The following is a 21,512-nucleotide window of genomic DNA, read 5'->3' as shown; positions in this document are numbered from 1 at the left end:
TTCTGTCTTTTCCAGGAATCCCTCATGGGCCTTGATCCAATGATGGAAAATAAAGTTCCTCTCAAGCTAACAGTTCTTGTCAGGCTATAAAAAATGTTCCTCCAAGTTAAATATAGTCTCAAGTTCCTGAATACAACCAAATGTCCAATCTTCTTAATGTGGACGCATCTCCCTGATCCCATCACCAACTTGGTCGATCTCTCCACACTTCAACCAATTTTTGGATGCTCTTGTGATGTGTTTTCTATGCTCTGCTTATTTTGCCCATGTGACTCATCTGGGTTTGCCTGACCCCATATATCGCATAGTTCGCTAGGGTCTCTGTGACCCTTTTTTATTCTTGTTTCTCTGTTTTCTTGGGTCCCTGTGACCCGGGGATGGGAGTAGTTCCTTGTCTCCTGTGGGTCCCTCTGACCCTCTTGTGGGTTTATGCTGCTCTTGTTTCTCGTACTCCCGCCACCCTTTAACTCGTCTCGCACTCTGACTTCACAAATCCCTCTGACCTTTGGATGGGGTTAGGGTAGTCCTGCCCTCCCCACTCGTGTTCTCTGCTCTCTTGTTGCTTGGTTTTCTCAGGCTCCTGCACTCATCTAACACTCTGTGTCACAGGGATGGGCTCAGGGTAATCCTCTCTCTCCCGGTTGTTCTCTCTGCTTTCATCCTAGAAATGGGGCTGGAAAAGTCATTGTATAGACATTATTGTTTATATAATCTGCTTGGTATCATTTTAATACTGTGTATAATATTGTGTATTAATACCGGAGTACTTATTTGAAGTGATCGTTTTGTATGTGTGATGTATTTTCTAGAGACTTGTGTTGACCAATTGTACCTTTTGTGTCGACCCAGAACCTTCAAAGGGTTTGGCATCCCATTTTGTCATGTGTATTAACCTTCCCTCCTGGGGTTAGTGGTTGAAGCACCCCCAACAGAGGGTGGTATAAGACTGCCTTAACATACATTGATGTCACTGTGAGCGGAGCATGCTTGGGATGCCTATTATGACTGAATTGTCTGGGAATGAGGATCGGGCATGCCGTAGGCCCCCAACCAACCTATCCACAAGTGTCCACTATGCCATAATGGGGCCGTGGGCCAATGTACATGGCTTGTGGCCATGGCCAGTAGCTGCACATCTGGGGCATGGCATTCAGTCATGTTGCCGGAACTACACATCCACCCATATTATGCATTGGCCATACAGCCATATTCCGGCCCCATCCAAACAATTCAGAGTAGATATTTGGCCTGCGGCCAGGCTCAGTGGCCACTTTAGCCCCATTGCGGGTCCCTGGCGGCAATGGCCAGTGGACAATCTAGCCACTGGTCATGTATGCAGGCACCAAAGTTGTATCACTACATTTCTTACTTTGGCATGTTTGGGGGAAAAATCCTCTGGACGGATTAACAGCCCGACCACTCCTTGTGCAACTTCGTGAAAGGCCATCCAGCTTTTCGGCCTGTAGATGCACTATGCCGTGCTTGCCGGATTGAGTGCTGTTAAAATGTATCTGTTTAATAAGGATTGGTTGCTAACCATACTTTGGCTTTTTTTTTTTTGCAATGACTCTTCCTGGTGGTGTATTTTCTATTCTCCATAATCTTTGTGTGTCTTGTTCCTTGTGTGCTTTGAGGCCTATCAGCGTGCGGTGCGCTATAAGAATTCAATAATAACACACAACTTTTTTAAAGGAAGTCATTTGGATTTCACAAAGGTTAGGCCCCTCTTGATGAGTCAGGTCTACAATATTCTTGGGGAATGTTTCGCCCAGATTCGTCAAATAGCCCCAAAGTTATAAGCTGCCCAAAAAGTGCTCTTCCTATCAGGAGGTCAACTTAACCGGAAATACAGAGTTGCTATCGCTGACATATAATATACTGCTGTATGTTATTACAACTCAAGTAATTTACTATGTGGAAGTCTATAAATATTTTTTCAGTATCTTTGTACAGTGTATTCACGTGCTGTGTGGAACAAGTGCGATGACATGGCATAGAGTAGGGTCTTAAATTTTGGGTCTTTTTACAGAAATTAAGCAGGTGTAACCAAAACAGGGTTAAAGGAATAAAGCAAAATGTTAAAATAAAAAAGCGTTCGAAGTCCATCCCCAAGTATAACGCAAATTGAAAGTGTTCTTCACCTATGGAGTCCAAAAGCTGCTGAAAGTTCCAAAAACTAGTCAGGTTGCCTGTCACAACTAGTCCTTGAACCTAAGAGACATTTCCTAAATCAAACGTTCCTAAAAGTGAGTTGTCAGAATAACCAAATCAAATGGTGCAATGATGAAAATAAACATTGGGTTTCCGTTGGTGACACTTATGGAGGGAAGAATATCTAACTTAAAGTCCTTCCCTAAATAACAAAAGTCCAACAATTTAAGAGGTTCTCTCTTACGGTTTCTTCAGATAGACAAACAATAAGGTTGCTTACGTGAAACAATCAAACTGGGACCTGTAGTTGCCTTCTAGGTGCAGGGCCCCTTGGGTGAGGGATCAGCTGGGTCCTGTGCTTTATTTCTCCATCTCTGTCCTTCGTATGATTTTTCTCTTGCTCCCTTCCCTGCTTTCTCCCTCGCTCTCTTTTCCCGGCTCTCTCTTCCTTCATGAGTCTATCTTCTTTACCTTTTTGCTCTTTCTTATTTGCCCCTCACTTCCTCAGGGGACCTTGATTGTTGCCCCTCTCCTCTTCAGGGGATCTTTTATTTTGCTCCTCTTCGCCTCAGGGGTCCTGCTTCTGTCTTCTCTGTCTACCAGGATCTTAGCAAGGGTTCACCATAGCCACTTTCCAGGCTTCTCCGGAGCATCAGCTCTTCCGCCTTTCAGAGTATTCTTCTTCTTCCCCCTGGGTGAATCTGCTTGCTCTGCCTTTCCTTAGGATCCTCATGCAGTCCAGCTCTTCCCTCTTTTGGTTTAGGTGGGCTGCAGGGGTACTTTTTCTTCCCCCTGGATCAGTCAGTTTCCTCCAGGCTTGTTAGGCAGCTTCCAGGCAGGCCGTGCTCCAGGGTAGTCCAGGCTCCTTCACCCAGGAAGCAACTCCTCCTTCAGGATACAGCTCCTCTTCAAAAGTTCAGAATGAGCTGGCTCTGCTTTTATAGTCGGACTCCTCCTCATCCTGTTGGCTGCTGATTGGTGAAAAGCTCTGCTTACAGGATTGGCTGGCAGGATGTTTCCACTCTGGTCCTACTGTTTTAGACTGTCTTTCTATTGGCCAGCTGGGCTTCTAGCAGTTCAATTGTGCAATCACTTGTTTTTATGCATTCTTGTTTTATGTTGGGTGCCTTTTGGAATTTTTTTATGTCCGATCCTTAGGGCTCAGGTTTTTATTTTATTAATTTAAGTACCCTTTACTTTTCCCCAGGTTCTTCAATGGGGATTTTAACCCAAGTCCCCCATATAGGCTCTGTGTTTCAAAAATTGGGACTTGTCCTGTCGTGGTCAAAGGAAAAGGCTACGGCCTTTCCTCTAAGATCCTGCAGCATCTTATTCAGAGGGGAGCATGCCTCCATCCCGACTCCTGGTGTTCCAGCACAGGCATGCTGAGGCGTGGATGCCCCTTTGTTCATCCATGAGCTGCACCACTGCTGTCGCCGTCCTGATAAGTGGGCAGTGCCGCTATTGCCATATGGCAGTCTTGGATTAGCCTCTTGTGGGGATCGCGACACCGCGATTCACCGCAGTTGCTTACTAAGGTCAATGTACCTTTCTACCAACCTTCACCTACTCCTTGAGTGAAGCCTTACTGCCCTGCGACAGCTACCCATAAGAGTTTGGTTGGAACTCTTTCTTTCTATTAGAATACATGGTTCGAGGGGATTGGGTCCTCCGATGTATTCCATATCTATGACAGGTAATGTCCACAGCTGTGCTGCTTTGGAAAATCTTTGGCGTCTGCGTCCTGCGTCGATGACGTCGATGCGCCGTCCCCGAGGACCTCCTCCGACGGCCAACGTCACCCGATGTGATAAGTAGGACGCACGACGGCCCATTGCCTCAGTTCAGTTTTTTCCGCGAACGTGTTTGCTTCGTGAATCTCGGTACGCCTCGACTCGTTGGAGTTTGCTGTTTTCAATTCTCGGTTCGTTGAACCTGTTCGGTTTGTTGTGAAGACCTGTTTGTGGTGATGTCTTCTTCGTCTTCAAGCCCGCGGGCACTGTGGGTCCAAGATGTCGGTCATGGACTTGCACGACGCCTGCCTCTGGTGCCTCGGGGAGGCCCACGATACGGACGACTGTGTCGACTGCCAGTCGCTCACGGCAAAGGCCTTGCGGGAACACAAGAAGAAGCTGTCGGTAGGCCGGGTGTCTAAGCCCCGGAAGTCGAGGTCTGTGGGGCTTTCGACGGATGACTCGAGGGGCGACTCTCCGCATCATCGTCGGAAGTCCAGTTGTTCTCCTACCAGGATTCGGTTCTCTCCACTCCTCTGCCTCTTCGAGGCATTCCCGGAAGCGCCGGCATAGGTCGCCTTCCCCATCCTCTTCCGAGGACTCTGCCCGTCGGCGGGTCGCTTATCCCTCCATGCAAGCGACACAGGAGGAATGGGCTTCCTTCGGAAAGCAGATGCTGGCGATTCTTGATTGGCAGGGCACCGGTCCGTCCGCGCCTCCGAGTGGGGTCGGTCGGCACCGGTCGAGAGACACTGCTCGTACGCCTTCGGGCTCGGGTGGTCGGCACGGCTCGCGGGAGAGGTCCTGCTCGGACAAGGGTAGCCGTTCTCGCCATGCCCGTTCCAGGTGCCGGTCCTCGACGCGCTCGAGACCGCGTGATCCTGTGTTGTCTTCGAAGAAGACGTCGACGCCTGTGGCGCCGAGGTCATCGGCGATTTCTCTCGAGGCTCCGCCTCCGAGGGGGTCGTCGACGCCGTCGGCACCTAGGTCGTCGAGAGACCCGCTCGGAGCTCTGGCTTCAAGGCCTGTGTTGATGCCGCCGATGCTGGCGGCGCTGCAGCTGACGTCGACGCCTTTTCTGTCAACGCCGACTCGTTCGGTGCCCTCGACGCCTTTCGAGGTGGTGGTGTCGGAGGGGCCCCGTGGCACAGGGTTTGCCCCTAGAAAGGCTCTGGCTAAGGTCAGGCACTGCTTTGGTTTCCTCTCCCCGCCTGGAGTATATTTCAGAGGGTGATGAAGGCTCTGATGGCGGCTTGGTTCCGGTTCCGGTTCCAGATGAACTTATCTCGGGCCATAGCCAGTTTGATGACCTGCGGCAGTCGCTGCATGATGCCAGTGGACTGGCCACCTCTACGGAGGTGGAGTTTTGTAGGCCGGAGCCTAGCACTCATGCCGATTCTTCATATCGGCACCTTATGTCTCGGGTCACCGAGTACTTGGGTTGGTCAGCTCCCCCAGGGGAGTTCGTTCAGCATGATCTCACGGACATCCTTGATCTCGGTCCCCCCACTGACCTGGTTTTGCCTTTTCATATGGCTCTGCAGAGAAGGGTGGCGGCGGCTTGGACTGCTCCGGAGAGTCTCCCGGCAGTGGACAAGTCTTTGTCGCGAAAATACCGTCCAGCCAGTAGCGGCCCCTGCTACTTGTCTAGGTACCCCACTCCGGAGAGTTTGGTGGTGCAGGCGGCTACGGCCCCGGCAAAGCAGGCGTCGTATCCTACCATCCCTCCGGATAGGGACGACAACATTTTTGACGGCTGGGCGAAGAAAGCGTTTCCTTCGGGGGGTATGGCGCTTCAGGTGGTCAACTCCATATGTGCCTTGTCTCGTTTCACACACTCCGTGGAACTGTGCATTAGCGGCTGAACATATTCCCGAAGGGGACGAACGGGATGGCTTCCTTGCTATGGTTCAGGATGGCAAGGATGCCATGTGTGAGGCCGTTCAGTCGGGTTTGGACTTGGCGGATTGTGTCAGCCGATCCATGGCGGCGAGCACCGTAATGCGCAGGTTTGCGTGGTTGCGGAAGTCTGGATTCGCTCCTGATGTGCAGTCCCGGCTCCTCAACATGCCCTTTGACGGTGAACACCTTTTTGGCAGCAAGGCTGACGAGAGCCTTGAGAGGTTGCAGACCTCCAAAGCTGCAGCGAAGTCATTGGGCGCTGCAGTTCGCCAACCTCCGCCTTTTCGTCCTAGGGGACAGCAATGGAGGGGAGGTTCCTTTCGCTATTACTCGTCCTTCAGTAAAGCGAGGGGAGCTAGCAGTCAGAGGCCATCGTAAGAGTGCCAGAGGTGGAAATAAAGGTACTCGAGGTGCCAAGGCCGCTCGGGCAGTTGCCTCTTTGCCCTCGGGCAACGCCGCAGCCGCTACCATTCAGTCATGAGGCCAGGTCCCATGGTTCGCCGGTTTGGGGGAAGGCTGGAGCATCTTGTAGAGTGGCAAGCCATTACTTCGGATGTGTGGGTTCTGGAGATCATAACCCACGGCTACTGTCTTCCTTTTCGGCAGAGGCCTCACGACAATCTACCAGGGAGCCTCTCTTTGAAGAGTCCGGATCCTCTCCTTGCGCAGGAAATTCAAGCCCTGCTGGAGAAAGGCACCATAGAACTGGTGCTTGTAGCGGAGAGGAACAAGGGATGGTATTCCCCTTATTTTTTGATATCGAAGAAAGGCGGGGGATTGAGACCCATCATGGACTTGCGCGGTTTGAACAAACTCCTCAGGAAGGACAAGTTCAAGATGGTGACTCTTTCTCAAGTCCTCCAGGCCCTTCAACTTCAGGACTGGTTGATGTCTCTCGACCTCAAGGATGCTTACTTCCATGTGCCGATCCATCCCAAGCACAAGAAGTTCCTGAGGTTCGCGGTTGGCGACTTGCACTTTCAGTTTCGGGTCCTGCCGTTCGGATTGACCTCCGCCCCAAGGGTTTTCACCAAGCTCATGGTGGTGGTGGCAACGCATCTCAGGAAAGGGGGATTCACGTCTACCCCTACCTGGAGGATTGGTTGATCAGGGGGAGCTCTCCCAAGCAAGTCCTGGATCATCTGTCCGTCACCTGCCACTCCCTTCACAAGCTGGGCTTCTCCCTCAATTTAAAGAAGTCCCATTTGACACCAACGCAGCGGCTCCAGTACATCGGAGCAGTGCTCGACACGTCCCTGAGGCAGTGCTCTTCACATTCAGCAGATGGTGCACAAGTTTCATTTTGCCCAGGATCTCCCAGCGTCCGAGTTCTTGAGACTGCTCGGCCTCATGGCATCCTGCATTCTTCTGGTGCCAGAGGCTCGTCTGCGGATGAGATCTTTGCAGTGGGCACTCAAGCTCCAGTGGTCTCAGTCCTCCGGCAGGCTGTCGGACCCTGTTCAGGTGCCACCCTCGGTGGCCCGGGACCTTCTCTGGTGGGCCGTCGAGGGCAATCGGATGAAAGGGGCTGCCCTGGCCGGAGGTGACGATCCTGACGGACGCATCCCTCACGGGATGGGGAGCTCATGCCAACGAGTTGACAGTCAGCGGTCGTTGGTCTCCGTCGGAGTCCAGACTCCATATCAATCTGTTGGAGCTGAGGGCCGTCAGGCTAGCCCTGAAGGCTTTTCTGCCGACTGTGCACGTAAAGAGTGTCCTGATTCTAACGGACAACACGGTGGCCATGCACTACCTCAACAAAAGGGGGGGGGGGCAGGGTCACTTCCGCTGTGCAGGGAGGCGATGCAGCTTGAATTCTGGGCCATCCAGCAGAAAGTTTCGATCGCGGCTGTTCATCTGGCCCGAGACGGCAGACGCTCTGAGCAGGCAGAGCTCGATCTCTCATGAGTGGGAGCTGGCTCAGGAGATTCTCCTGGAGATCTTTGCCCTTTGGGGGACCCCTCAAGTGGATCTCTTCGCCTCCAGTGTCAACCAAAGGTTTTGCTCGCGGGAATTTCCTCCAAAAGGAGCCTTATGAGACACGTTTGTGGTGGAGTGGTCATTCCCACTGCTGTACGCGTTTCCTCCAGTCCCCGTCATCCTGCAAGTGCTGCAGAGGTTACGGAGGTTCGGTTCCCGGATGATCCTCATTGCTCCGGCATGGGCTCGGAGGACGTGGTACCCGGACCTTCTAGACTTGTCCATCTGCCCTCCACGTCGTCTTCCCTACCGAGACGATCTGCTCCCACGGGAGGGGGGGTCAGGTTCTCCATCCAGAGGTCAGATCCCTCAATCTTCACGCTTGGCTTCTGAAAGGTTGAGGTATAAGGATTGGGACCTCCCTGAAGACCTGATGGAGGTGTTGCTCTCGGCCAGGCGGCCGGCAACTAAGTCTCTGTGCCGTTGGAGAAAGTTCTGCGATTGGTGCAGAGTTCAGAATGTGGATCCTTTTGAATGTGACATTCCCCTGGTTCTGTCTTTTTTGCTTTCTTTGGCCCACAGGGACTTGCAAGTGGGGACCATTAAAGGTTACCTGGCGGCGCTGTCCATATTTAAGCGCTCGTCTGAAGAGTGTTCCTATTTTAAAATTCCTTTAATTTCGCAGTTTTTGAAAGGGCTCACTAATGTGTTCCCTCCATCACCTTTTCTGGTGCCAGGTTGGGATTTGAACCTTGTTCTTAAGTTTCTTATGGGTGCTCCGTTTGAGCCTTTACATTCTTGCCCTTTGAAGCTGTTAACTCTGAAAACTGTGTTTTTGGTTGCGGTTACTTCCGCTCGCAGAGTGAGTTACAGGCACTTTCAGTTAAGCCACCCTTCACTGTGTTTCATAAGGACAGGGTTGTCCTTGGAGTTCGTCCTTTTCTTCCGAAGGTGGTTTCGGAATTTCATTTGAGCCAGAAGGTTGTTCTTCCGGCGTTCTATCCTCCTCCACATCCTGGTAAGGAAGAGGAGAGGCTCCATAGGCTTGATCCTAGGAGAGCGTTGAGCTTTTATATTTCGCGCATGTCCCGGATCAGAGTGGACGATCAACTTTTCATTGGTTACGCTGGAAAGCGTTTGGGACAAGCTGTGACGAAACAGACTGTCTCGTTGGATTATTTTAGCTATCTCCGAGTGTTACCGCTTGGCGGGTCAGGATCCTCCGGCTGGCTTGCGGGCCCATTCTACCAGGGGAGTGGCTGCGTCTACTGCTCTGCAGAGGGGAGTTCCTATTCGTCACATCTGTGATGCAGCCACCTGGGCTTCAGTACATACTTTTGTACGTCACTACTCCCTCGATTCCATCAGAGGGCAAGATCTGGCCTTTGGCAAGGCAGTTCTCTATTCCGCAATTTAATTGGGCATGCTAAAATTGTATTCTAAATTCTTTCCCACCTCCTTGCTTGGTACTGCTTTGGGAGTCTGTCATAGATATGGAATACGTCGGAGGACCCAATCCCCTCGAAGAACAAGTTACTTTCTTACCTGGTAAAGTTCTTTCGATGGGATGGTCCAACGATGTATTCCAGATCTCTCCCTCCCTGCCTTTCCACCGCTGCAGAATTTCTTTTGCGATTGCAGCTTGCGTTCCGCAAGGCCTTGTGTGTCTGACTGGCAGAAAACTGGTGGCACACTTTCTGGGAAAAAACTATAACTGAGGCTATGGGCGTCGTCCGTCCTACTTATCACATCGGGTGACGTCGGCCGTCGGAGGAGGTCCTCGGGGACGGCGCATCGACGTCATCGACACAGGACGCAGACGCCAAAGATTTTCCGAAGCAGCACAGCTTGTGGACATTACCTGTCATAGATATGGAATACGTCGTCGGACTATCCCATCGAAAGAACGTTACCAGGTAAGAAAGTAACTTGTTCTTTCACATCATTCATCACAGGGTGTTTAAAATATCTCCCTAATGATTGTAGAGGAATATTTTATTAGTTTCTGTCTGCCTGTCTTTCTGCTCTGACATATGAAATTTGTTTAATTGTTGACCCATTTTGCCCCTGCAAATATTTTCACTGCTTGCAAACATACCTGGACTGTTTGCTCATTAACCAAGAGGCTAGCCTATACATTGCATTTTCTGTTAATTTACTTATCAAAATCACACCCATCACGAATTACACCGAGTTTTATGTATGTTTGTTATAGGGGGTCTTCAGTTGGATTTTCCTCAGCTTACGCCAGACAATATTCCACAGACATCTAGTGGCAATGCGCCTGAATTGTTGACTTCAGAAGAGCTGCGCAGGAGACGACAAGCCTTCTTCGAAAAGTATTTCTATTTAAAATGCATGATTACACTGCCATGGTTTGTGGTTGTCTCACAGTGTACGTTTGCTATCCTACATTGAACTTCGCGCACATCTCTGGAGCAAGAGAATCAGATTTTTTCAAAATCCCAAGTGTGAAAGATGACAATTCAGGCATTTTGTTTTTACTACACTGTCCAATAGCCAGCAAAACGCCTATACAAATGTAAAAAGAAATCCTATCTCATCCACTCACTGATGGACTCTTTAATACTATTGTGATGTGATATATGGGGATATAATTTTGAAGGTACCACGTAACTGCTGTTGTTCCCTACTAGGTCGTCCCTTTCGGCCATTTAAAATGGTCACATTTGGGGCGTTGCGCTACCCTTCTTAGGCCATCGTAGCAGAGAAGTCTGCATTGACAGTGAGGAATGGGAGATGTGACATTTAATTACCCAAGTTTTTAAAACCAGCAGAATCCTCGAGCTAAAGGGGTGGAATTAGAACAAAGGGTTATTATTAAAATCTAAACTGTCAGCAGGTTGCTCCGGATTAAGGGGTGGGGGGTTGTTAACAAACTGTGGATTGCAATGCATAGCTGTGTACTGGCATCTTCAGCGTTGCAGCAGGCAATGGAAGGGAAACAGCAGGCTCAAAGTCTTGCTAGTCCTTATACATTCTCCATATAGGACAATCATTTTTACTTTCATCACTTTGAAAAAGGGTACAACACCCAATATCTGAATATAGATAATCTAGGCATTAGCATGAAATGCACAATAACTGTTTTGTCACATGTACTGCTCACTATAATTTTGCACATTAAATCAAGACACTTCTCACTCGGATATAGCTCCTTAAGTATATTGTCAAAAAAATTACTCCAAAGAAAGATTAAACTAAAAGTCTTGGGGTCTTTGCCAAGTGTAAGCCTTAACACCTGTAGCCTCCTTACAGTATAACATGTTGTTAAGCCACTGCTTCTGGGGGGAATTGGTTGAGTCATCCATTATACTATTCTCTTGGCAGGCACCATACCAGCTATCTATTGCTTTTTTACTTCTGTTGATATGTCCATATTAGGCACAAATCAATTTAAATGATTTATGTTGACTGGCAATTATGTACTTCACTTAATTGCAATGATAACAAAAACTATTTTTCATTTAATTTATTTTTGTTTCTTGGAAGGAAAACTGTTATCTAATATTCAGTAATGCTTTAGAAATTATTTCTGAAAGATATTGCAGAACATCATCATTGATGGCTTGATGAAATAAAATAACGCAAGGATCTTATTTATTTTATGTACAGTAGAGTAAGAAGATTGTCTTCCTACCGTAGAACAGTTTATCACTGCTTATCTTAGTGAGCTACTCTCCTGGATGACTGTTAAACCCCAATTTTAGGGAGGTAATCCTAAAACATCAGCCCTTTCTTCTCCCTTTGTGTTATGGGTGCAGCCTGCCCAGGGAGATAAACACACAATTCAGCAAGGTTTATCGACCTTGGAAACTTTTCTATGACGATCTCAAGAGGTTGAGCTCTTAAATAGTTTTTCATATTGGTGTCAACGCATTCTTTTTTTTCTTTCAGGCAGCAACAGCAGCAAGAACAGGCAGAAGATCTGCATGACAAGCCAACTACGAGTTCCAATGCACTAGGGATTGATCCAGGTATTCTGTCCCTGTCTTTTAGTGCTTTCTCTTTAAAAATACCGGTTAGTTGCCTTTTAATTTTGTGTTCTCGTCAGATAATACAAGTCAGTTTTGTACAATATCTACAGGTTCGGCAGATTCTGACCTTTCGGACTGACCACAAATAGCCACCAGACAAGCCATTCTGATAAGCTGGTAGGAGCATCATGTGGGGGTAAAACTAGAATATGGACAGCTAAGTTTTGAAGAAACATAAGAATTGTAAAATTGTTCACACTTTCAAAGTCGTTTAGTGTCAGTGAGGCAGATTGCTGAGAATTGCTGTATGCCAGTATGCTTAAATTCTGATTGTTTCTGTTGCCGGCTTAGTTTGTGTATGTCCCAATGCATTGTTTCATAGGATATTTAGTGGTGTCCCTTATTTATTTAAATAGATAGATTGCTTATGCCGAAACTCTACAGAATTTGAAAAAAGCAGTAACCAATATATGAGAAGTGAAAGAAAACTTAATCCTATATTTTTAACAATGGGGATAGCTTGAAGACTAGTTTGAAACAGAAAGTCAAGAGTGGAGGCTGAAATCGAAGAATAAGGAAGATCATTCCAAAGTTTAGAGGTCACTAAGGAGAATGTGTAGAAAGTACACTGTCACAAGGAGCACTAAACCCAGTACAAAAATGATGAAGACTGAAGCGGGTGATAGTACAGTAAGCAAAAATAAGAGTAGAGAGATCAGAAAGTGCCAGATCATAATCCAATTGAAGATGATACAAAGTTAGTGAAACAGAAGCGGCAAGGGAAAAACCGCCAACACTGAGTTGCAAGAGGGGAGGGAACAAAAACAAAAGACAAACAGCAAATTTTAAAGTGGAATGCAGCGGGGAGAGGGCATATGCAGGGAGACCAAGAAGAAGTGAGTAGCAGCAGTCTAGATTGGACAAGAACATTCTAAGAAGAGTCTTGGTAGTAGAGAATGTCAGGTGTTTATGGTTGTTTGTTAAAAGTGGCAAAGCCTGACAAGAGAAGAAATGCGATTGGTAAAGAATCAGATCTAATGCCAAGATTGTGAGCAGAAAAGAGGGCAAGAGATTGGCGGACGAACCATCCAAACAGTTATGATGGGAAAGGGTAGAAAAGAGACTTTTTGATGGGTAAAGGTGAAGAGAATGGGTTGCAGTGTAGCGCTTGTTAGTAGACAGACTGTCAGAGGGCGGCATGAAGTTGATTATTGTTCAAAGAAAAGGCGGGGGAATATGTGAATCTGCATAAAAGTGAGTGTAATACAAAAATTGAATGATGGAACTGGAAGGGTATAAAGGTAGAAAATTAAAGGACCAAGAACTGAGCCTTGCCATAAGGGCAATACGTAGAAAACCCATTTTGCCTCAGTCTTGTGTGACCTGAACCTTTTCTTGATGTATCTGATGCACCGATTATTTTTCCCCACTGAGTTCCATCCAGATCTCACTGGGGATGCAATTTGGGGCAAATACCAGGGTTCTCCCTATTCACCCTGGGCAAGTAACCATATCCAAACAGTCATTCTGTTTTTTATAGTGGTTGAATCCTACACATGTGGATGTCGGAGTACCACACTCAGTAAAATAATAAGACTACATTGAATATACTGTGGTAAATCCGGTGGCGTCATCCCGGATTTCCCTGACAATGTGTCCAGGGGACGGAAGCCGCTACCTGGACCTGGCCCTGTGGGTGGTAGTATGAGGGAGGATCACATGCGGGGGGCGGCTATCAAGCGCGAAACGTGGTGACTCCATCAGATAAGATGCGTTATTCTCCCCTTTACATTGAAGAATATCTTATAATACCCAAGTTCTTGATGGCTTGTTGTCACCCCACAAATCGTCCTTTTTGTAGAACCCAGAAACCCCTTCCTTTAAATCACTATAGACAGAGTTCCATTCATACCTCAAACATACATACCACGCATGCATCATCTTCTGGTTCCGATGTCTTTCTAAGTAAGCGTTATAAACAACATCATTCTAGAAATCGCATACTCTATATGGACTTCAACTGTAATAAAGCCTCAAGTACTGAGACGAGGAAGAGGAGGGAAGGAGTTGATGTGGATTAAAAGAAACCCAAAACCGAATATGCAGACTAGTTTGGTGGAATCACTGGTACGCTGGACATTTAAAAATGGTATCCGCACTCCAAATGAAGGCGGAACGAGAGAGACTGTCGGTGGAAGTCACTAAAACAGGCACATCCATGCGGCAGCTTGTAAACGCAAGAGTCACATAACTGTGTGGCGCCAAGGTAGGAGAGACGCAGCAGGAACCTTTTTGGGGGACTGTTGGAGCACCTGGAGTAGCAGCAGATCTCTCAGGGATACGGTTGTGCCGGGAAGCAGCATTCTACGGTCCAATCCAGAGAGAGAAGCCGGCAGGTGAGCACAGAGCTGAAAAAATACTGGAAGGTGGTCTGCAGCGCGAAGTAAGCCGTCCCAGAGAGGAAGCTTCATCGTGTAGACACGCCACTGGTTGGGGACGCTGCAAATCACCAGAGAGTCTACCCAGAGCCATTGGGGACCCCGGGATGTAGCGAGAGGCATGTAAACAAGTGAATTAATCAAAAACATTTGAATACTGAGATGATAAAGTGCAATGACAAAACTTGAACAAATCCCTATGTGTGAGATGTCAATGTGGGGAAAGTTGGAGCAAGTGTTACCTTAGGCAAGCAAATAGAAATACAGCAAAGTGATACGACTGTGGCATATTAAAGAATAGTGAGTCATGATCATGAGTCAACGAATAAGTCATGATGAAAGGAGTACACCAGGCAGTTGGAAATTGGGGGTGGGGGGGTAGATACATGGCAGAGAGCACACCAGGGGATCTACGGGACCCCAAGCAAGGAAGGATTCCTGACTGCAGAGTATATCATGCAATCCACTAAAGGCATTTAAAGCTATAAGACATTGTGGCAAGATACCTGGCAGGGTAGTATACCAGCGGATCTAGTAAGTCCATAAAGGAAGTCCTGACAACCAAATATAACCAGGCACTTCGAAATTGAATATGAACTTTAAAATTGTACCTGGCAGGAGAGTACACCAGGGGATCTGAAGAACCCACAAGAGGATTCCTGGCAGGGGGGTGTACCAGGAGATCCACTAAAGCTGTACAAAGAAAGTCCTGACAGCCAAATAGACCAGGTATTTTGAAACTGAATAGAAACGTTTTAAATTGTGGAAGCGATGAAGCAGTCACTCTGCCATCATTCCCTGGAGACCTGAGTACTTCATTGGTGTGTCGTGGTGTTAATCGCAAGGTACAGATCAGACTGCAAAAGGCGATTGATGGTCCGAAAAATGCAACAACAGTGATTGTAAAATTCTCTGGACTAATGTACTGCAAAGCTTCAAACCAGCATTACAGACTAATGCGAGATCTAGTTAAGGGCGCTATCTGCATTTGCTGTTTGGCTGGCTGAACTGCTCAATGTGTGGAGTTGGGGGAGTCCCTGCCTGCAGCCCTTGTTGAGCCGTTGCTCCGGTGTAGCTCTGCCCCCTTCAGAAAGTGAAAGTATGGTGGAGCCACCCTTGCAGCGGTAAGCCCGCGCCAGTGAAGGGCGCTATCTGCATTTGCTGTTTGCTGCCTTGATGCTGGATGCTTGTTCCATGTGATGACAGACTCTATCAAATAGCAAAACCATGAGACATTTAGGCGACCGGAGACTGTGGGCCGTGAGCCTTTGATCCGGGTACGCCAACAGAAGAAGCCACATAGGAATAAATAAGTCACTGATCAAAGCTTCTGCTACGGAGCGACCTCCTGAGGGGTCCGCTGTCTGAGGCTGTCTACAAAAGCAAGCTGCCAACATCTGAGGAAACTAACCACCATGTCCACAAACTCCCGGGAGGAAGAGGTACACTGGCTCCGTAGCCAGCGTATCCGCAGTGAAGACGGTGGTTACGAACACCGTAGCCCCCTGAAACACCGAAAAACAGATTCTGGATAAACGCATAGATGCACGGCACGCTTCAGAGACATTTTTTCCCCTATCCCAATCTCCACCTACTGGAACGGACAGACGTGCACCTCAAGTACAGGAGCCCTACACAAGGACATTAACAATAATACAAGGATTGGGCAAGAAAAAAGCTTCAAACATTACAAAATGCCCCCCAACAAGAGGAAAGAAGCAGCACTGAAAACAGGACACTTACAGAGGTGCCGGGTTGCGTGGTGTCGCCTGTGCTGCAGGACGTTTGGGTCTGCCCAGCAGGCGACACCCGGGAGCGCTTCCTCCACAGGGAGGCGTTTGGGCGGGAGAGTCCCTTGGCCGCTGTGGTGGAGGGCCTCCTGGTGGGAAAGAGGAGGCCCAGAGGCGGAGACCACGGGGACCGAGCCCTTGGTTGCAGAGCTCGGGGTGGGGACGCCAATCAGTGCCATGGAGCCAAGGCAGGCCCCTCTGGAGAGGGAGGGGGTCGACCCTGATGCTTTTTCTCCGGCTCGTGCTCTGCCAGGGAGTCCAGCACAGCAGGGAGTGGCGCTGGCCCCTGGGGTGAGAGGAGGGCAGCCGGGGGGGGTGGCTTCCCGAGGAGGTAGGGGTCTCACTGACCTGCAGAGCCAGCGAAGGGGAAAGATTTCTACGGCTGGACGCTGGAGTCCGAGGCAGTAGCGAATGGAGGGAGTGGGGTGGAGCAGATGACAACGGAGAAGGAGTTCCGCCCAAATTCAGTTCAAAGCGTGACTCCAACACTAAAGAGACACCACCCGAAAGACTAGACAAGGGTCAGCCACTCTTCCCCAGAAACCGAAAACAATTGGACTTTGGACCTATTGGAAAAAACCCCAGGGGCACCAGAAACACCATTTCCTGGAGTGTTTAAAAGAGATCCCATAAAAATTGCTATAGAGGTATACCCAGTAATAGCAATTGCGGACCTGAAAACTCCTCCAGCTACCCCTCAGGTCTCAGCCTTGCCGACATGGGCCCAGGACATCTCATACGAAACAGATGATTCTAATGCAGACACAGACTCAGACCAACAGAAAAACATACAACACAGGGGTCTGAAAGAGAGAAGTTTCTCTGATTAAAAAAAAATAAAAATAAAACGGCAGACTGCCAAAAAGGCATGAAAAAGTACACCCGAAAAGGAGGGTGGGCAAAAAAAAACTTCATCGACTTTCAAAAGATCCACAGCTATTGAAAAACGAGGGGCTTCCAACAGGCCCCTTTTCTCAATGTAGGGAAAGAAGTCGGTCTCACCCCACCTCAGTGGTGGGCCAGCGAAGCACCACGAAATGGAACTCAAAAAAACAAATGCCACAAAATCTTGGGTCTACGAGACGGGCTCTGGAAAACTTTTTCTATAAACATCCAAAAAAGATGGGAACAAACAACAATGAGATAACAGACATAGTTACTGGAAAGGACAATAGAAGTGCCAGAAACCATGCAACCAATCTATATGGAAAACTAATCCACACCAAAACAAAATATGGACGGTCACAAAATGCCTAAATTAACCATCGACACAGAAATAAGATGGCACTTTGGAAAACATCCATCAAACAAAATGTCAAGAGTATTCTAAACTCTTGAACTCTCCACGATTATCTCACTCCAAACAAGAAAAGAACCAAAATCTTCCACAAATCACAGGCCCTGCAACAGGGCAATATCACAACCCATTAGGAATGCTTGGCTTGACGACTGAAGGGCGGGCCAATTTGAGAGCATTATCAAAAGTGGATGGATCCCACATTCAGATGAAGGAAAAGAAGCCACAGAGGCAGAATAAGCAATAGAGGGGCCTCTGGAAACCCTGATCTATGAGCCAACCCCAAAACCTGACCGAACCTCAAAACCGAAAGTGAACCACAATGCCAGAATGGATTCACAGGAAACACAAACATCACCACACACTCCATATACACCCTGGAAACAAAGTAGATCAAGTGAAACAGGAAGGGGTACAGATAATCAAACTCCTAACAAAAAAATTGATCTCTTTTCTATGTCAACCCTGACAATAGCACTGGCCCCCTTTACAAAATTATACAAAGCACTAAACAATACATCAAAGGACCTACTGACCATGGCGGCCCTCGCACAAACCACACTATCCTTCTTGGAAGGTTATTTCTGATGTTTGTTAATCTGCTTAGAATCACATGCTGTGCATAGTCCGACATCCAGTGGTCACTACGGAGTATTGCATTTTGTTTTTCGTAGTTGAAAAGGGGACGTCGACAAGGCGCGTCTTTAACACTATCCCTATAGTGTCGTGCGGTGTACCCACAATCCCTCACGCGTCGAGGTCCCTCAGATTGTTTTTTTCCGTCCAGATATTGGTCGCCTTTACGCGGAGCTCCTCGAGAGACATTGCAAATTCATTTACTCGACCTTTGGTCGTTCCTTATTAATATCCATTACATAGATCCCTCCCTCGACGTAGCCGAGAAGCTGTTGCTTCGCCGAGCAAGAACTTCGACTGCGGGGACGAGACGGAGGAGATCCTTCGGCGCTGCCGAACACGTGGCCTGGCCTTGCCGGCCAAAAGACAGTACGAACAGTGGGGTCGTGGGACATTTCTTGTTTCTCTCTGAGAATGCCTTTCCCTTTCCCCTCCCTTTCCCTCTGGGTTATTATCACAGCTAAATATTTGCTCGGCTATGGAGAGGACACCCTTTAAGTTTTGCCCGCGTTGCAAGGGCAAGTTCAACTGGAAAGAGAAGCATAAACGGTGTAACCGTTGCTTGCCCCTCGATCACAAGGAAGCTGGCTGCGCAGCTTGTCAACTTCTTAAGCCTAAGACTTTAAAGGACCGCAGGGTCAAGAGGTGGGCGGCCTACACCATGTCGAGGTCCGATTCCTCACCCGCCGCAGAAAGTGACGAGGAATGTGATAACCCGACATCCGTTTCGGAAGTCATAGACCTCTCTAAGGAGCGCTCGCGCTCCTCGCCGTCTGTCCCCGGCCCCGACAAGCTCGGCTCACACACTGCTTATGGGGATAAACACCCCAGCGACACTGACGCACACAAAAAACACTCCCATGAACACATAACACACGGCTCTTCTTCGTCGAGGAGGAAGACGCAGGTTCCACCGGCGTCCTCCTCAGACCGTAAGAGTCTTAAGCCCCCCCTCGCAACCGCAAACGCGACCAGCGACTGGGCTTCCCCCAGATAAGGGTGCTACCCCCAAACCACCAGACGAAGCGCTCCGTCAGAGAGCGCCGTCGATGTAGAACACGCGACGCCCGTAACGTCGAGACCAGAGCCCTCCACAGACAAATTAATCGTTGAGAGCCTGGAGAGTATCGTTTCCACCGATAGCCAGAGGCGGACGGTGAAAGATACGTCGTATACCGCTCAGAAGGCTAGAGAAATGCCGAAAAGGCCGGAAGGAATGCAGGAACTGCCCCCTTCATCTAGAGGGATTCCTAGCCTGCCTTAAGGCTTTTCAGACGGCGACGGAAACCTTTCTTTGACGTTATGGGAGAGGTCGAAGCGTTTTCAGCCCGAATACCCTAATCTGAATCCCCCCCCCCCCAGACCGCCCAGGAGTACCTCATGAGACCCTGGAGAGACTCCAGTTCTGTATGGAAAAGATGGAGAGGTTTATGGAGACTCAAAACCTACCAACAACCCAAAAGGGCAAGAGAGGGACATCAAAAGGACCCCAGGGCTAAATTCCCTAGGCTGTTTAATCCCTCCCAGGAGGATGTAGATTTATGACCTCACTGGAGAGGACCCCCCACTTCCAGGAGGAGGACGAATTTTTAGACAACGAAGAGGAACAAAACCCAGGGGAGGAGGGTTTTGAAGGTAATCCAGATATAGGTGAGGGGGGCTTCGGAGAAGACCCAGAGGAAGGTGCTTCACAGCCCTGGCAGTCCCCATCAGCGTTTTCGGACCCTGATGCCCTAAACCTGTCCCCTACCAAGGACTCACCTAATAGGAGCACGTCACCTATAGACGATCAACCTACATTTAATGCACTACTACGCAAGGCAGCAGCGCATTTCGAAATAGACACTGGGGAGATTTCTCCTGACATTGACTTTGTGGAGAAGGTAATCAAAGAGAAACCCCCTGTCAGCCAAACCATTCCCCTCCTCGCCTCATAAGGAGACAAATTATTCCTTCACTATCTACCCCCACGTTGGTCAGAGGGGTCAGCCCGAGGATAGAAAAACTATTCAGTCCCTCGCCTTCAGACCCGTTGTACGTCAGGGGCCACTCTGTACCAGACTCCCTAGTGGTGACAAATACAAGGAAAAGAGCAGGAGTCCCGCTGTCAACCAGTGAGGCACCACCAGATAAAGAGGGTAAAATATTGTATGCCCTAGGGAAGAGAATCACAGCCTCTGCTGCTTTTTCCGCAAGGATTGCAAACAACTCCTTGCTAGCAAGTTGCACAGATGCACAATGGAGCAAGCTACGTAAGGACATCAAGGAGGTGCCAGAACCCCTACGCACACGGCTTCTGGCCACGATTACTGAAGGAACCCTAGTCAACCAAAGCATCGTGAAAAACACTCTGGATGCTGCAGAAATGGCTGGCCGTTCCCTAGTCCAAGGAATACTCCAAGCGCCATGTCTGGCAGCGTAATTCGGGGGTTAAGCTTGAAACACAAGCATCTCTGATCAACAAGACTATAGAAGATGCCAACCGCTTTGGGAAGGCGGTTGATGAGGCACTAGAAACGGCAAAGAAAGAGTTTGACACCATCAAAACCCTAGACCAGATTTCTAGGCCTCCTAACAGACGTGGCTATGGCAATAGGCGCTTTTTTCGAGGCCAACGCCAGCAGCAAAATCAGCAGCAGCAGTACTCTGCAAACAACTTGTCCTCTAACCAAGGTACCAATGGACAGTACAACTTGAGAGGACAACGACGTGACAAAGGGAGAGGTCGGGGTTCCACCCTCAGAGGTTCCCAAGCCATCAACACCAAAGGACTCGAAGATTCGGGTCCCCTCCCATGCATCGCCGGTGGGGGGCCGATTAACATCCTTTCTTCCAGCATGGGAGGGAATAACATCAGACCGCTGGGTACTATCAACCATAGCCCGCGGCTACTGTGTAGAATTCAACAGTTCCCCAACGTACAGACCCCCAAGGGGACGACGCATGACACCAGAACACCTCGCCATCCTTCCCCGAAGTGGACCAGCTACTGGAAAAAGGGGCCATAGAGGTCGTGCCTCTATCGCGGGTAACGGCAGGTATTTATTCAGTGTACTTCCTTGTACCCAAAAAAAACTTAACCGTGCGCCCTGTACTAGATCTGCGCCCAGCAAACAAATTTCTCAAACCTCAAAAGTTTCGTATGGTGACCTTACAGGAAGTGATTCCCCCTACTATCTCAAGGAGATTACATGACAACACTGGACATGAAAGATGCATACTTTCATATTTTAATGTTGCTAGCGCACAGGAAATACCTCAGGTTCATGACAGAGGGCAAACACTACCAGTTCGGAGTGCTACCCTTCGGCATAGCATCAGCACCGAGGGTATTCACGAAAGTATTGGCAGTGGCAGCGGCCCACCTGCGCAGGTTGTCCATCCCAGTATACCCTTACCTCGACGATTGGCTCATAACAGGGGATTCATACGAAACATGCTTCTCAAATACCCAAAAGACTGTAGACCTTTTGTTCCAACTGGGCTTCTCCATCAACCAGAAGAAGTCCAGCTTAGACCCCAGCCAGATCAAACAATTCCTAGGGGCTCTAATTCGAACAAAGAACGGCCTCGTCTTCCCCTCCAACGAGGGGGTCCAAAACATGCTGTTCAGATCCCTCAATATGTGGCAGGTCGAGAGGTGGCGG

General features: G+C 48.8%; 1 protein-coding gene across 7 annotated transcripts in view; it reads left to right on the top strand.

The window, feature by feature from the left end:
- ATXN3 (ataxin 3) overlaps window positions 1–21,512 on the top strand; it is a 616,356-nt gene that overhangs the window by 577,829 nt on the left and 17,015 nt on the right. For 5 of the 7 annotated variants that reach the window (XM_069637843.1, XM_069637848.1, XM_069637845.1 and 2 more), the window contains 2 exons: window positions 9,922–10,045; window positions 11,625–11,704. In XM_069637843.1, coding sequence (XP_069493944.1) covers window positions 9,922–10,045; window positions 11,625–11,704 — 204 coding nt within the window. Of the gene's footprint in view, window positions 1–9,921; window positions 10,046–11,624; window positions 11,705–11,814; window positions 11,882–21,512 lie in introns of all 7 variants that reach the window. The other 2 variants (XM_069637844.1, XM_069637849.1) reach the window with 1 other exon arrangement.

This window comes from Ambystoma mexicanum, chromosome 14 (genome assembly GCF_040938575.1).
Source record: "Ambystoma mexicanum isolate Mex_15411 chromosome 14, UKY_AmexF1_1, whole genome shotgun sequence".
Classification (NCBI taxonomy): Eukaryota; Metazoa; Chordata; class Amphibia; order Caudata; family Ambystomatidae; genus Ambystoma; species Ambystoma mexicanum.
This window is presented reverse-complemented; position numbering and strand designations above follow the sequence as displayed.